Source organism: Neovison vison, chromosome 3, assembly GCF_020171115.1.
Source record: "Neovison vison isolate M4711 chromosome 3, ASM_NN_V1, whole genome shotgun sequence".
NCBI lineage: Eukaryota > Metazoa > Chordata > Mammalia > Carnivora > Mustelidae > Neogale > Neogale vison.
In genome coordinates, this window is record NC_058093.1 from 219,875,919 (window position 1) to 219,889,938 (window position 14,020).

Sequence of the window (14,020 nt, forward strand, 5' to 3'; positions counted from 1 at the left end):
TTGTGATCTCTCTCTGTCAAATAAATCAATAAAAATCTTTAAAAAAAAAACAAATGGTCCTACAGAGCAAGGATATGCTATGATCATAGGTAAGGAGTGGTGGAGCCAGTCTGTTCTCAGCCTCACTCCCATGGTTGTGTATGCTATGACCAAAATGGGGCTGGCAGGGGCGCCTGGGTGGCTCAGTTGGTTAAGGGTCTGCCTTTGGCTCAGGTCATGATCCCGGAGTCCTGAGATGGAGTCCCTGCATCGGGCTCCCTGCTCCTCGGGGAACCTGCTTCTTTCTCTGCCTGTTGCTCCCGCTGCCTGTGCTCGCTCACTCGCTCGCTGCCTGTGCTCGCTCACTCGCTCGCTCGCTCTGTCAAATAAATAAATAAAATCTTCAAACAAAATGGGGCTGGCATAGTCTACCCTCAGTGGGTGGTGTTTTGTTTGTATTAATCTGGGCAGCATATGAATGTCTCCTGTGTGCCAGCTGCTCTCTGAGTGTTGGTCCTAGAAAGATAAATAAGACTCGGGTGAGCAGAGGAAGACTCAACCCATGAAGTGCCTGATGGAAGGAGACCCATGGTGGGTATTAGTTTCCTTTTTCTGCCCTCCTGGAGCTCACAGTCTGGTGAGATAGACATTGAAGATGGGTGTCAGGCATGCAGATGAGAACCAATGCAAGGAACTGTGGGTGCATTCCAAGGGTGACATTAGCCTAGGCTGACCTGAGGCTGGATACCCAGAGGGCTGGATCACCAGGCAGGAGGGTGGTGAGCCGAGTGTGACATTGGGAATCTTGGGCAGGCAGGGTGTTTCATGGTCCAGAGAGGAGGAAGCACGCCAGTGTTTGGTACTTTGGGTTCCTTAGGTGTCCTTCAGTACCTGGGTTCTGGGACAGTCAGCAGGGATGTTGGAAAGACACTGGCCTGCCTGCCTTGGTGTCATCCTTGTGTGTGAAACATGACCTGTCCCTCCCCAGCTTGGTGGGTTGGGGGATTTATTGCACATTCTCACTGAAGAGCCAGCTCAGTGCTGTGCTGCCTTTTCTGCAATACGGACTTCAGTGTCTTGAGGCAGGGGACCAAATGCCTGAGTCCTGCTCCTGTGGTTTCCCTCTTGGGAGCTTCTTACTACTTTTCCTCTATTCTCTCTTAGCCTTGTATCATCAAGATTAAAGACTTTTTTGATGCTGAAGATTATTACATTGTCTTGGAATTGTAAGTAATAAACCTTTCTATTTGTTTCTGTTTCATTGCTTATAAGCCACCAAAGAATTGAAGGCTGGCGTGCTTTTTTCCCATCCTGGGAACCCTCGTTGTATGTATGTGGTCGTGGGGCTTACAATGTGTGCTTGTGGGGTCAGTGTTGATTCTAAAATCCCTCCAGTGTTTCCAGAAGCACGTGGCTTAGAAGTTCCCAGGCCCTGAGTTGGAGGCCTGAGTTTGTGGATACTACTCTGCAGGTGACTGCCTGTGAATGAGTTTACTTCATGTCTCTGAGTCTTTAACTTGTGTCGAGAAGGTGGGTATGATGATACCCCATGCACAGAGTCATAAAGATGGAATCCCATGAGGGATGGAAAGTGCCCAGCAGAGCCTATGGCACACATAGTTGCTCAGACACACGTGCATATTAATTACCCTGAAACACCTGCCCGGGTAGATCCTTCTGCTTGGGATCAAAGTCCTGGGTGACATGGTGACACCTGATTTTTTTGTTGCTGGTTTACTTGGTGGTCTGTTTCAGTAACCACAAAGTCCTGTCTTCTGTGGTGTGAGCAAAATAATTTCTGTCCTTGCAAGAGGCTTGTCTTAAGACTCATTCCTGCCTAAATACATGGTGTTTCTGGGAGCGGCTCTTGTGGCAGACGGGCGAGGCTTTGCTCCTGAGTGGCACATAGTGGCTAAGCAGGTTGACCACTAAGATTTTAGAATAAACAGCCTCAGTCATAGCACTAGGAGAAGACTGGGTGACCCTTGGGATGCTTAACAGAATATCTGTTGCTGTCTGACCGGACCTACTTAAAACAGTTTAATAATGGGGTGCCCGGGTGGCTCAGATGGTTAAATTCTGCCTTCAACTCAGGTCATGATCCCAGGGTCCTGGGGTCCAGCCCTGCATTGGGCTCCCTGCTTGGTGCGAAGCCTGTTTTCCCTCTCCCACTCCCCCTGCTTGTGTTCTTGCTCTCGCTGTTTCTCTTTGTCAAGTAAATAAGTCTTTAAGAAACAAAACCAGTTTGATATATTTTAATATAACAGTCACCGAGACTGATGAAGCACTTAGTCTGAGCCAGTTCCTGCTCTGAGCATTTCGCGTGAATTGACTCCTTTACCCTTCGTGATAGTCATCCAGGTGACTTCACAAGTTACTGCAGGGTTCCTATGTTTAGCCTCCCTTTACAGAGAAGGAAACTGAAGTTCAGAGGGATTGAATAACCCCACCAAGCAGCCACATTGTGCAGCTGCCTTACCTATATTAATTATCTCTTAATTTTTTCAACAGCCATCAAGTTAAAGGTTGGGTGGGGGGTGGTTATCCCTGTTTTTTTAAGAGGCAGAAACAAGCTCAGAGAGGTGATATAACTTGCCCAAAGTCCCACAGCGGGGAAGTGAGGGAACTGGGGTTCAGCCCCCGCTGGCCTGATTGCTCCAGCCACAGAATCCCCTGGGGCCTGTGATAAAAATGCAAACTCATGGGCTCCACCTGGGGCCCAGTGAGTCAGATTCTTAAAACCTCCCAAGTGTGTCCAGTGCCCTCTGCCCACTCCTTCCATCTTTCCTCATTCCTTCCTTTCTAGCGGGGACCTCTTTACGGTAGAGAGACTTAACGAGCTCACTGCTTTTCTTCCAAACTGGAGTCCTTAAGAGTGAGTAACAAAGGCAGCTCTTTGCTTGTCTGAAAGAATCTTGTTGGTGTTACTATGTTAATCCAAGGGAGTCTGCCTCCAGGAGGGAACCCCCTGCTTTGCTTGTGTCTTCCAGGATGGAAGGGGGCGAGCTCTTCGACAGGGTGGTGGGAAATAAGCGCCTGAAAGAAGCTACGTGCAAACTCTATTTTTACCAGATGCTCCTGGCTGTCCAGGTAAGCGAAGCCCTTGGATCTTTTGACACCCTGCTCGTGGGTGAATTACTCCCGAAGTCAGGCAGAAAGCAAGGGATGGTGCGTAAAACCCGGGGTACAGAGTCTGCCTGTGCTTGTGTTGTTCTGTTCTTGGCAAAAACACCTCCCCCTTTTTTTAAAAAAAAGATTTTATTTATTTATTTGACAGAGGCACAGCGAGAGAGGGAACACAAGCAGTGCGGTTGGGAGAGGGAGAAGCAGGCTTCCTGCTGAGCAGGGGCCCTATGCGGGGCTCCATCCCAGGACCCCGGGATCATGACCCAAGCCGAAGGCAAATGCAAGGGGAGTTAGAGAAATAAACAGGGCCCCACATGTCTTCTCTTTAACTTGGAGCAGTATCCGGAGGGCACTGATCTCTCCTTGGGCCTGAACCTTGTAGAAAACCTCTTAACCTGCTGGGAGCTTGGGGGGTAGCAGGCAGGTGGGAGAGTAAGGGTGGGAAGGTGGCATGGTCGTGACAGATGGATACCCCCCCACTCCAGTTCCAGGTGGCCCCCTTAGGTGCCTGTGAGCCGTAGCAGCAGGTGGGTGGGCATATGCTCCGCCTGCTCTAGTCTGTGGAGATGTTGGGTGAAGGAGTAGCTGGTGGTACCCTCCCTGCTTCTGAACATCACGTTTTTAAACCAAATTCAGCTGTGGCGATTGCCTGGCGAGACTTCTTCCCTTGAAGACCTACTCCACGAAGGAAACCTGAGTGTTTGGAAGCAGTTCTCCTATGGAGTGGGGGTTGAGGGAGATTTCCCTGCGGCTGGTTCACTTGGGTTTGCCCTCCCTGGGGGCTTTGACAGGTCTTTCTCCTGTTGAGGGTGTTTTGGAAGAGTTTTTGTTCCAGGCCCGGGTGTGTGTGTGGCGGGTGGGGGGGGGGTACATTCAGATGAATTGAAGTCCGTTAGCCCCTAACCAGTACTTTACTGTCTTAATAATTGATTCTCTCCCTTCTGTCATACCAAGAACATTAAGAAGTGTTGAGTGCAGATCCGTGGGTGGGGGAGTTTTTTCCCTAAAGAAATGACTTGGTGTATTAAAATGGTGACCACAGAGACAACATCAACGTTCTATTTCAGACATAGAGATTTGAAGATGAACTCAATTTTTGTGTTGAGGAATATGTGAACTCTGGGTATTTAAACAGATAATTTATAGTTAGGTGCTTTACAGAGGCCTTTAAAAACTATCCTCAGGAAAAGAATAACCAAATACATTATTATAATTTTTTAAAACTCTTTTTGGAAAGATTTTATTTATTTACTTGACAAACAGAGATCAAAAGTAGGCAGAGAGGCAGGCAAAGAGAGAGGGGAAAGCAGGCTCCCTGCTGAGCAGAGAGTCCGAAGCGGAGCTGGATCCCAGGACCCTGAGATCATGACCTGAGCCAAATAAAGGCAGAGGCTTAACCCACTGAGCCACCCAGGCGGCCCTGGGGGAATATGGTTTTGAATAGCCTGGCTTATGGTTTCACCCAGCTGTAAGGGGTGTGTGTGTGTGTGTGTCTGTATCTGTGTCTGTCTTTACTCACTTACCTACTCCATAAATCCAAGGGTCATGCCTCCCTTTCTGTGTAGTACCTTCACGAAAATGGTATTATACATCGGGACTTAAAGCCAGAGAATGTTCTGCTCTCATCTCAAAAAGAGGACTGTCTTATAAAGGTAAGAAATTTATGTTCTGTTTGTGGCCACTCTAGTAGGTTTCTGTCCCCAAACTTATAAAATTCGTCAAGTAAAAAGTGGGAGCATGAAAAGGTAGAGAATTTGACCTTTCCAGTATTAGCGGTTTTTTAGTGATCAGATAGTATTGCTCCAATCCAGATTTTATATTATTTTATTTTTTATTATTTTTTTAAAAGATTTTATTTATTTATTTGAGAGAGAATGAGTGAGAGAGAGCATGAGAGAGGAGAAGGTCAGAGGGTCAGAGGGAGAAGCAGACTCCCCAAGGAGCTGGGAGCCCGATGCGGGACTTGATCCTGGAAGTCCGGGATTATGACCTGAGCCAAAGGCAGTCACTCAACCAACTGAGCCACCCAGGTGCCCCCCCCCTTTTAAAAAAGATTTTATTTATTTATTTATTTGACAGACAGAGATCACAAGTAGGCAGAGAGGCAGGCAGAGAGAGAAGGAGAAGCAGGCTCCCCGCTGAGCAGAGCGCCCAACGCTGGGCTCGATCCCAGGACCCTGGGATCATGACCCAAGCCGAAGGCAGAGGCTTTAATCCACTGAGCCACCCAGGCACCCTATTTTATTTTTTGTTAAAGATTTTATTTATTTATTTGACAGACAGAGATCACAGGTAGGCAGAGAAAGAGGAAGAACCAGGCCCCCTGCTGGGGAGAATCTGACATGGGGCTCAACCCCAGGACTCTGGGATCATGACCCCAGCTAAAGGCAGAGGCCTTAACCCACTGAACCACCCAGGCGCCCCCAATCCAGGTTTTAATGAGCATTTATTGTCCTCTACTTTATACAAGCAATTTTTGTTTAAAGGGGAAGGAGGGATCTAGATGGATGAGAGAATCCCATCCCCTATCTACTGCTGCTTTTCTAAGGCAGTGTGCTTCCCAAGCCTGGCTTCACTATAGAATCTTCTGTTGATTTAAAAAAAAAAAAAAAAAATCATGATACCCAGCCTGCATCTCAGAATTTTTCTTCCAAGCTCCTCAAGTATTTGAGTGTTGAGATTGTTTGAGAAACTAGGATCTAAGAAAAACCATGGATAACTAATTAGATCCCTAGAGTCTGGGTTAGATAAGGATTATAAACCTTTTTGTAAGGCACAGAGAACCACAGGTAAGTTGGAGAAGAAACCTTGAGCTTCCTTGGCTTGGGATTTTTAATTTAAGCAAAATGAATTTTTTTTTTTTTAATTTTATTTACTTATTTGACAGTGAGATCACAAGCAGGCGGGGGGGGGGGGGGAGGGGGCGGAGAGGAAGCAGGCTCCCTGCTGAGCAGATGTGGGGCTCAATCCGAGGACCCTGAGATCATGACCTGAGATCATGACCTGAGCCATAGGCAGAGGGCAGAGGCTTTAACCCGTTGAGCCACCCAGGCGGCCCAAGCAAAATGAAATTTAACTTGCTGTGTTAAAGATTCCAGTTTAATAGGCACGAGCCGAATAGGATGGGAACTGATCTCGCCTACATTGCCTTTTAGGACTGGCAAGACTATGTTAGTCTTTTTATTTTATGACACCATTAAAAATGATTCCCTTTTGTCCTTAATTTTAGATTACTGATTTTGGGCAGTCTAAGATCTTGGGGGAGACCTCTCTCATGAGAACATTATGTGGTACTCCTACTTACCTGGCTCCTGAGGTTCTTAATTCCTTTGGGACTGCTGGATATAACCGGGCTGTGGATTGCTGGAGTTTAGGAGTGATTCTTTTTATTTGGTAAGAAAAGTTTCATTGCTTCAGAGTCTGGTTGGAGGTAACTAGGTGAAGTCAGAAACGTGTCCAGATAGAGAGCTTTTGAATTGGGTGACTTTTTTTTTTTTGACCATTTATTTAAAGAAAAATCTAATCTGTATGTCTAAATGCCACTGAGGATATAATTTGATTTCTTTATCTTTCTCTCTCTGCCAATATTAAGCCTTAGTGGATATCCACCTTTCTCTGAGCATAAGACTCAAGTGTCTTTGAAGGATCAGATCACCAGTGGAAAATTCAATTTCATTCCTGAAGTCTGGGCAGAGGTCTCAGAAAAGGGTATGGATATGAAAGGGTTAAGAATTTGTGGTTTGCCAAGATGTGTGTGTGCTGTGGTGGAAATTTCTTTTCATATTCTGTTAGGTTCCTCCTGTTAATTCTTAATTTCTGTTATTTGTTTTACACCTTTTGAGGGGCAAAGGAAGTTGAGAACAGAGCCTCCAGACAAGGCTGACTGAGGCTCATATTTTATTTGGGTCTGCTACCCCTAGCTGTGTGACCTTAGGCAAGTTACTTAATGTCTCTGAGTTACCTTTTCCTTTATATGTAAAGCGAGTACAGAAGACCCCTCCCTTAAAGGGTTTTAGTGAGGATAGGTGTAACCTAAGCAAGTGGCTGGCACCTAGTAAGTGTACAAAATAATAACTAACTTTTCAGTTAGAAAGTCTGCTTGGAGTGAGCAAGTAAGAGCTAAAGTAATTTCTTTGTGTTTTAGAATTTAAAAGTGTAACTTTGTACTTCTCAAAAGGAAAAGTAGGAAAGGAAAACTAAATGTCAGGCTATGTAACATAGACGGTTCTGTTAAATCTTAGAATGTTGAAGGAGTAATATTGTTGCAATATAAAAGCCAGCCTCTACTTGCTTGCTGTCAAGCTTTGTTTCTGCCAAGCCTGCAGTTCCAAGGAGGCTATTGAGGGCTGAGAAACTCTCACTGTCAAGTTGGGAGAGTTGGCTGAACATCCTAAGCACCCTAGAACTAGGTAGAAGTTCAGATTTAATTAGTTTGAACTTGAGTCCAGCAATGAATGGGGGGAACAGGGAGAGTTGAGGAGGTGGTGATGTGTGAACAAGGAGAGACGGGGGGCATTATATTCATTCCTGGTGTTCTGAATACAGAGTGAGAAGGACTGGGGCGTGGGGGTGGGGGGCCTTGGACACCACACCTGCTGACTTGCAGTGACATCAGCCCCTCCCTCTCTTTGGATGTTGGCCTGTGATTCTGGCACACTTTAATTTTGCTGATTTAATGTATCTTCCCTTTCCACTAAGATTTAATATTTGATTATCTTACTGCTTTAGCTCTGGACCTTGTCAAAAAGTTGTTGATAGTGGATCCAAAGGTGCGTTTTACGACAGAAGAAGCTTTAAGACACCCGTGGCTTCAGGTGGGTATGGGACAGCATTAGCTAGCATGAACTATGTGGGGACCTGAAGGATAAAGGAAGAAGTTGGAAATGTTCGCTTTGTTGAGACTGTTTAATGCACCTTCCGTGTCTAGGGTATGTTTCTGTGTGTATATGGGTCATGAGCATAGGCGTGTCTTTGGGTACAACCTTTTCAACTTAACTTGTGGCTTCTGGAAGGCCAGGACAGCTCACTGGCCTTTCCTAGTCCCACTTGGGTTCCCCAAGTCTGCAGTTTGGCGGTGGCACCTTGAGAAGTGTTTCTAGCTCAGAACCTCCACTGCCACTCCCACCTGTGCCAGCCTCTTCCCTCACACAGGTGGGATGGGCTTCCTCCCAGCTGTCCTTGTCCTTAAGTCGGGGAGCAGGAGGAAGTGGAGGAGGGCAGCTTCTCTGGGGGGAAGGGGTGCTCTTTCTTAAGCCTAAGTGGGCATACAGGGTCCCACTTATCCCTGGTGAGTGAACAGGCCATGAGCGCGGGCTGTTACTGCACCTTTCCAGTCTGTATTATCTCTGTGTCCTTGTTGTGGCGGTTACTGGATTATACTGTGACCTCATTCTAGCTGTCAGACTTAGAAGTCCTTTGTGGTTTTGGTGGACTGATCTTTGGTTTTAGAACTAGATATAGCATGGGGCAGGTTTTCTGACGGATGTCAGGCCTTCTGTGAAATGCAGTTCCACTCAGTACGCCGTACCCCTTTTTGTTGATTTCCTTTTGGTCTGTTTCCTGTGGGGATGGGGAACTTAACCAGCTAGCTTGAGCTCGGGGCTCAAGTACTCTGGGGATTACTGGTCCAGAAACTCTTCCGGGCCATCCAGTCTCAGGACTGTGCTTGTGGGGCTCTGGGAAGACTGTCCCTATTCTTTCATTCTTCCAGCTCTCCATATCTAACGGTTTTGCTCAGGCCAGCTCAGGTTGAGAACAACAAATCCTTGGAAGAAAAAAAAAAGTAGATGCATTTGTTTGGGCTATTGCCCTGGAAACAGCGGTCTTCCCCCAGAAGAAATCTGTCGGATGATTTAGCACTTAGTAGACCACACAGATTTGAAACAGCAGGACCCTGGAGAAAAGGAATTTGGAAACAAGGGTGCCTTTGCATGTGGGGATTTAATTTTGATGAAAAAGAAAAACATGCCTCTTGGCTCTTTTGATGTGCCCTAATAGGGAAACTTTTGGGGCCAGATGTGGAGGTGCAGGAGTTGTGCTGGTCTTGTTGTGGGGGGTTGGGGGGGTAGGATGTAGCTTGCCAGTTAGGCCAGGGAACTGAGTTTGTAGCTGCCCACAGCTTACGAACGTGCCTAACCTATTTTTCTTGTTCTGTTTGTCTCAAAAGAAAACTGTTACTAACAACTGAGGAAAAGGTGAAGTTCGGGGCTCCCCAGGGGTCTCACTGGAAAACTGCTGTCCACATTTTGTTTTTGTTGCAGAAGGTGGAGGGAACACAGAGTGAGGACAGGAATGCAGACGCTGGCCGGCATTACTTATCTGCTAGTGATAGCTTAGGTTTTATTTTGGGAAATTTCAGTGATTTTGAAGAAGCCAAATGGCTTTGTGGGTCTGGCCCTGGACTGAGTGTTTGGAATGTGAATTCCAGTCTGTCTTGCTCTTAACTGTCTTTGGTTTGGGGAACATCCTTTATGTGATCCCATGACACCCCATAACATCCACTCTTTGGCACTTCATACTCAGTTTCTGAAATGGAGAACTCCTTCCGGCTTGCCTTTGAGGCATTTTACAATATAAATTTTTGAATAGATTGTAGACATCTCCAAGGAAGGTGTTTGCAGATGCACATTGTTACCTGTGGTATATAATGAGTGCCTTTTCCATATTATTGCTACTAATTGTTAATTTATTATTATTATTTTTAAAGATTTTATTTATTTGACAGAGAGAGAGAAAGGGAACACAAACAGGGTGAATAGGAGTGGGAGAAGCAGGCTCCCCGCTGAGCAGGGAGCCCAATGCGGGACTTGATCCCGGGACCCTGGGATCGTGACCCAAGCTGAAGGCAGACGCTTAATGCCTGAGCCACCCAGGTGCCCCAATTTTTTTTTTTTTTTAAGATTTTATTTATTTATTTGACAGAGAGAAAGCACAAGTAGGCAGAGGTAGAGAGAAAAGAGAGAGAGAGAGAGAGGCAGGCTCCCTGCTGAACACAGAGCCTGATGTGGGGCTCGATCCCAGGACCCTGAGACCATGACCTGAGCTGAAGGCAGAGGCTTAACCCACTGAGCCACCCAGGTGCCTCCCCCCCATTTTTTTTTTTTTTAAGATTTTTTTTTTTGAGAGAGAGAGAGCAAGCGTACACGAGTAGGGGGAGGATCAGCCAGAGAGGGACAAGCAGACTCATGGAGTCTGATGCCAAGCTTGATCTCACGACCCTGAGATCATGACCTGAGCTGAAATCAAGAGTCAGACGCTATACTGACTGAGCCACCGAGCTGCCCTGATGATTTGTGTTAAATGTAGGCCTAAATAGGCTTGTGGGCAGTTCTGGCTATACAACAGAGCTGCCGTCCAGTGTGTTGCTGTGTGGGTTTATTCTTTGTGTTCATTCTTTCAAGGACAGTTAATGAGCTCATGTGTCAACACGTAGGTACTGGGGATGCAACGAAGAGAAAGATAAGTTCTTGCCTTGGGGAGCGGACAGTCTGGGTGGAGGCCAACCCCGACCATAGTCATCACAGCACAGTGGAATACATGTGGCAGTAGGGGTAGGTGTAGAGCATGAGGGGGGACCCTCCGAGAGAGACAGGGCCATGGTCCATTGGGTTTCAGGTACTCATGGGTTCACACAGTATGAAGAGGTTCTAAAGGCTGAGTGGTCTGGGGTTGACATGGGTGTATTTAGTTTGCTAGAGCTGCTATAACAAAATACGCAGATGGGGTGGCTTAAACAACAGAAGTTTATTTCCTCACAGTTCTGGAGGCTAGAAGTCCTGATTTCAAGGTGTTCGCACACATTTGGTTTCTCTTGTGGCATCTGTCCTTGCCTTGCAGATGGCTGTCTTCTCCCTGTCCTCATATGGCCTTTTCTCTGTGCTCACATCCCTGGCGTCTCTTTCTCTTCTTGTGAGGAACACCAACCATACTAGATTGGAACCCCACCCTAATAGCCTCATTTTAACTTAATTGCCCCTTCAAAGGCCCTGTCTCCAGATGGTCACTGGGGGTTACCATTTCAACATTTGAATGTAGGGGGCAGAGGTGGGGTGGACATAGTTTAGTCACCACGGGTGTACCTCATTTTCAGTCCCTCTAGATGGAGGCCCCTGGGCGTTTTACAGTGCCTGGCACCTAAGTCTGCTCAGGAAGTATTTGTTCACTGAATGAATGACAGCGGTGGGTGAGGGGGATGGGTAGGATGGCAAGGAGGGCATTCCTGGTGGGGGCTGTGAGCGGGAATAGGGGGAAAGAGGGGAAGGAATTTTGAGAGTGGCATGGAGTAGGAAGTAAGATCCTATTGGAGATTGTGGAGCAGAATCCAGATGAAGGTGGTGCTCTCAGAATGGGCAGTGGGGGCGCTACCCAGAGTGCCTCAGTAAACAGTGTGTTGGAAGCAGGTGATTCAGCCGCTAGATACAGAACAGGTGAGTTCATTCTTGAGCACTGTAATTTTTCTGTACGTATCCAGGTGCTGAATGTTGGAGGCCTTCACTCCTATGTCCTCTGCCCCTACCTACTGAGGTGCTCTTGGCTTAGTGGGAGGAACGGGAGGGGGTTGGATGGGAAGGTTCATGGGGCCTTGGAATCAGGCTGCTGTGGGTCTGTCTTGTGCCCGTGCTACTTTTGAGGGGCTGAGCTGGGCTTCTAGCTGGCCCCATCCTAGTCATGGATGTTTCACCTTTCTGAAGATGGGGAGAGTTGCACCAGGTTACTTTTCAGGATTCCCAGACACAGATCCTTAAACCCTATTAGAAGTAACACTCTCGGAGGTGGGAATTACCCTCATAGACATCTGGGCAGGAGTTCTGTGTGTGCACATGCATCTTCCACTCCCCCTTCTTCCTCTAGCAACACAAAGCACCTGTAATGCTGTGGTCTGTTCATCTGTCCTCCTTTCTCTTTAGCTCTGGAATATTGTGGGCTTTAAAATTGTGACTTGTGTAGTATTTGCTTGGGAGAATTTTCTGGGGTGCTGGGTTGCTTTGTTAGGGAGGCCCCAGTACATGGTCTTATTCCAGGCACCTCCTGGAAAGGTTTGGGGAATTTTATAGGGTGTGCTCTCAGACCCTATAAAGGGTCAGGACTGAGTCAGTCCGAGCCTCTGACTTCCTGATTGCCCATTCTCAGGATCTGGGATGCTGGTTCTGAAAGTCTTTCAACTGCTAATGTCTGTGGTTCTCCCTGACCCAGTGAGAGCCCTGAGGCATGTGGATGTGATTCAGCCGGTGTCCACTGAGTCTGGACTCTGATTAGACTCCTCTGGGAAGGCAGAGCCATGGAGTGCATGGCCCATTAACTTCTGGAGCCTCAGCAAGAGTGTGCCTTTTAGTGGACAGACTGGGTGTCCTTACCAACTTTCCTCTTTCCCGGGCCAACCTAGCCCTGTCTTTTTAGGAGCTTTCTTTCCTTCAGACACAGTCTACTGAGGGTTTTTTTTTTTTTTTCTTTTCTTTTCATTTCTTCACAGGATGAGGACATGAAGAAAAAATTTCAGAATTTGCTTTTTGAAGAAAATAAGTCGGTGTCTCTACCCCAAGCCCCAGCCCAGGTATTTCCAGATGATGGTTGTTAAATGTAGGCTCAGTTTTAAAGAAAGAGCTCATGAGCAAGACTGATGAGCTCAGAAGGTCTCTTTAGTAGCAGTTGCTTAATATATTTTTGGAATAATGTAGTAGATACTTTGTTTCCGCTCCATCTGCCCTAGTGCCCTTAGAAGACTTAATAAGGACGAGTGAGTTGAATGCGTTAAAGAAACACAGCCAGAGATTGTCTCTCAAGAGGTCTCCTGCAAGGCAAATTGGAAGACTCTATTAGAAGTTCAAATTGAAACTTGTTGGAAATTTAAAATCTGAGCAAGTGGTTGATTATTGAGTATAATTTTATTCCTCCAAGGTTCTTTGTTAGGATTAGTTAATATCTGCTCATTCGATTCTGCCTTCTTTTGGTGAATTATACTCCCCTTCCCACTGTCCCCTTGAAATTTTATAAATGGGGAAACAAAGACATAAAAAAGATGATCTTTCCACAAAAGAGCAAGATCTGGGGCTCCCAGGAAGAGGTATTGTAGTCCCTTTGAACTTCATAATTTCGAAGGAGATGCCAAGGAGAAGGGAAGGTGTTCATGCTGCGTCCTTTCAGTATAACTTAAGTGGTCTGAAGCCACAAAGGAGAGAAATGTCCTTGAATAAATATGTCTGAGTCTGGGCACATTTGGTGGGGATTCAGATGTCAAGGGGGAATGACTCCTAATTCTTGGCACTAGAAGCTTCATGTGAAATGCTCCAGGTTTACTGGCAGCACAGTGGAACACTTTGATAATCTTAGAGCCAGTGGTTTTCTTTGAACATTTCTTTGAACATTTCTTCCTTTTTACTTCCAGCCGTCCACGAGTCGAAAGCGGCTTCTTGAAGGGGAAGCAGAGGATGCTGACACCACAAAGCGTCTGGCTGTTTGTGCTGCTGTGTCGTGAACACTGGTTGGACATGAAAGGAACCTGCCTTCTTGAACCCTGCTGCCATTTTCTTTAAATCTATTTTTTTGTTTTGTTTTGTTTTTTTAATAGTGTATTGTAATTGTGGGGAAGGTTGCTTTTTCATGATCATCAATACACAATCCCAAACCTCGTGGAACCTGGGCTTTGTGCTTTTTGCTTGATGATGGGCTCTTTGGTGGCATGCCTTTTTTGTGTATTTGCAGTTTCGTGCTTTTTGTCTGGCACTCCACGTTGGCTGGAACCAGGTGGGTAGACCTAGTCTCAGCCTGGGCAAACTGCATTTGAAAGACCCTTTAGAAAGCTGCAGGTTGGGGTGGAGTTTGTAGAGCCTGGCTGGTCACCAAAGTCCTTATGAGATGAGAGGTACCTTGGTACCGTATATCACAGACCAGTTTTAAATTCTCATCCTCACCTGCATAA

General features: G+C 46.5%; 1 protein-coding gene across 2 annotated transcripts in view; it reads left to right on the forward strand.

Moving 5' to 3' along the window:
• Positions 1–13,736, forward strand: part of CHEK2 (checkpoint kinase 2) — a 47,948-nt gene extending 34,212 nt beyond the window's left edge. For both annotated transcript variants that reach the window (XM_044244002.1, XM_044244003.1), the window contains exons 8-15: positions 1,144–1,205; positions 2,970–3,069; positions 4,671–4,757; positions 6,335–6,498; positions 6,698–6,813; positions 7,834–7,919; positions 12,575–12,655; positions 13,487–13,736. In XM_044244002.1, coding sequence (XP_044099937.1) covers positions 1,144–1,205; positions 2,970–3,069; positions 4,671–4,757; positions 6,335–6,498; positions 6,698–6,813; positions 7,834–7,919; positions 12,575–12,655; positions 13,487–13,576 — 786 coding nt within the window. In that variant the 3' untranslated portion in view covers positions 13,577–13,736. The remainder of the gene's footprint in view (positions 1–1,143; positions 1,206–2,969; positions 3,070–4,670; positions 4,758–6,334; positions 6,499–6,697; positions 6,814–7,833; positions 7,920–12,574; positions 12,656–13,486) is intronic.
• The last annotated feature ends 284 nt before the right edge of the window (positions 13,737–14,020 follow it).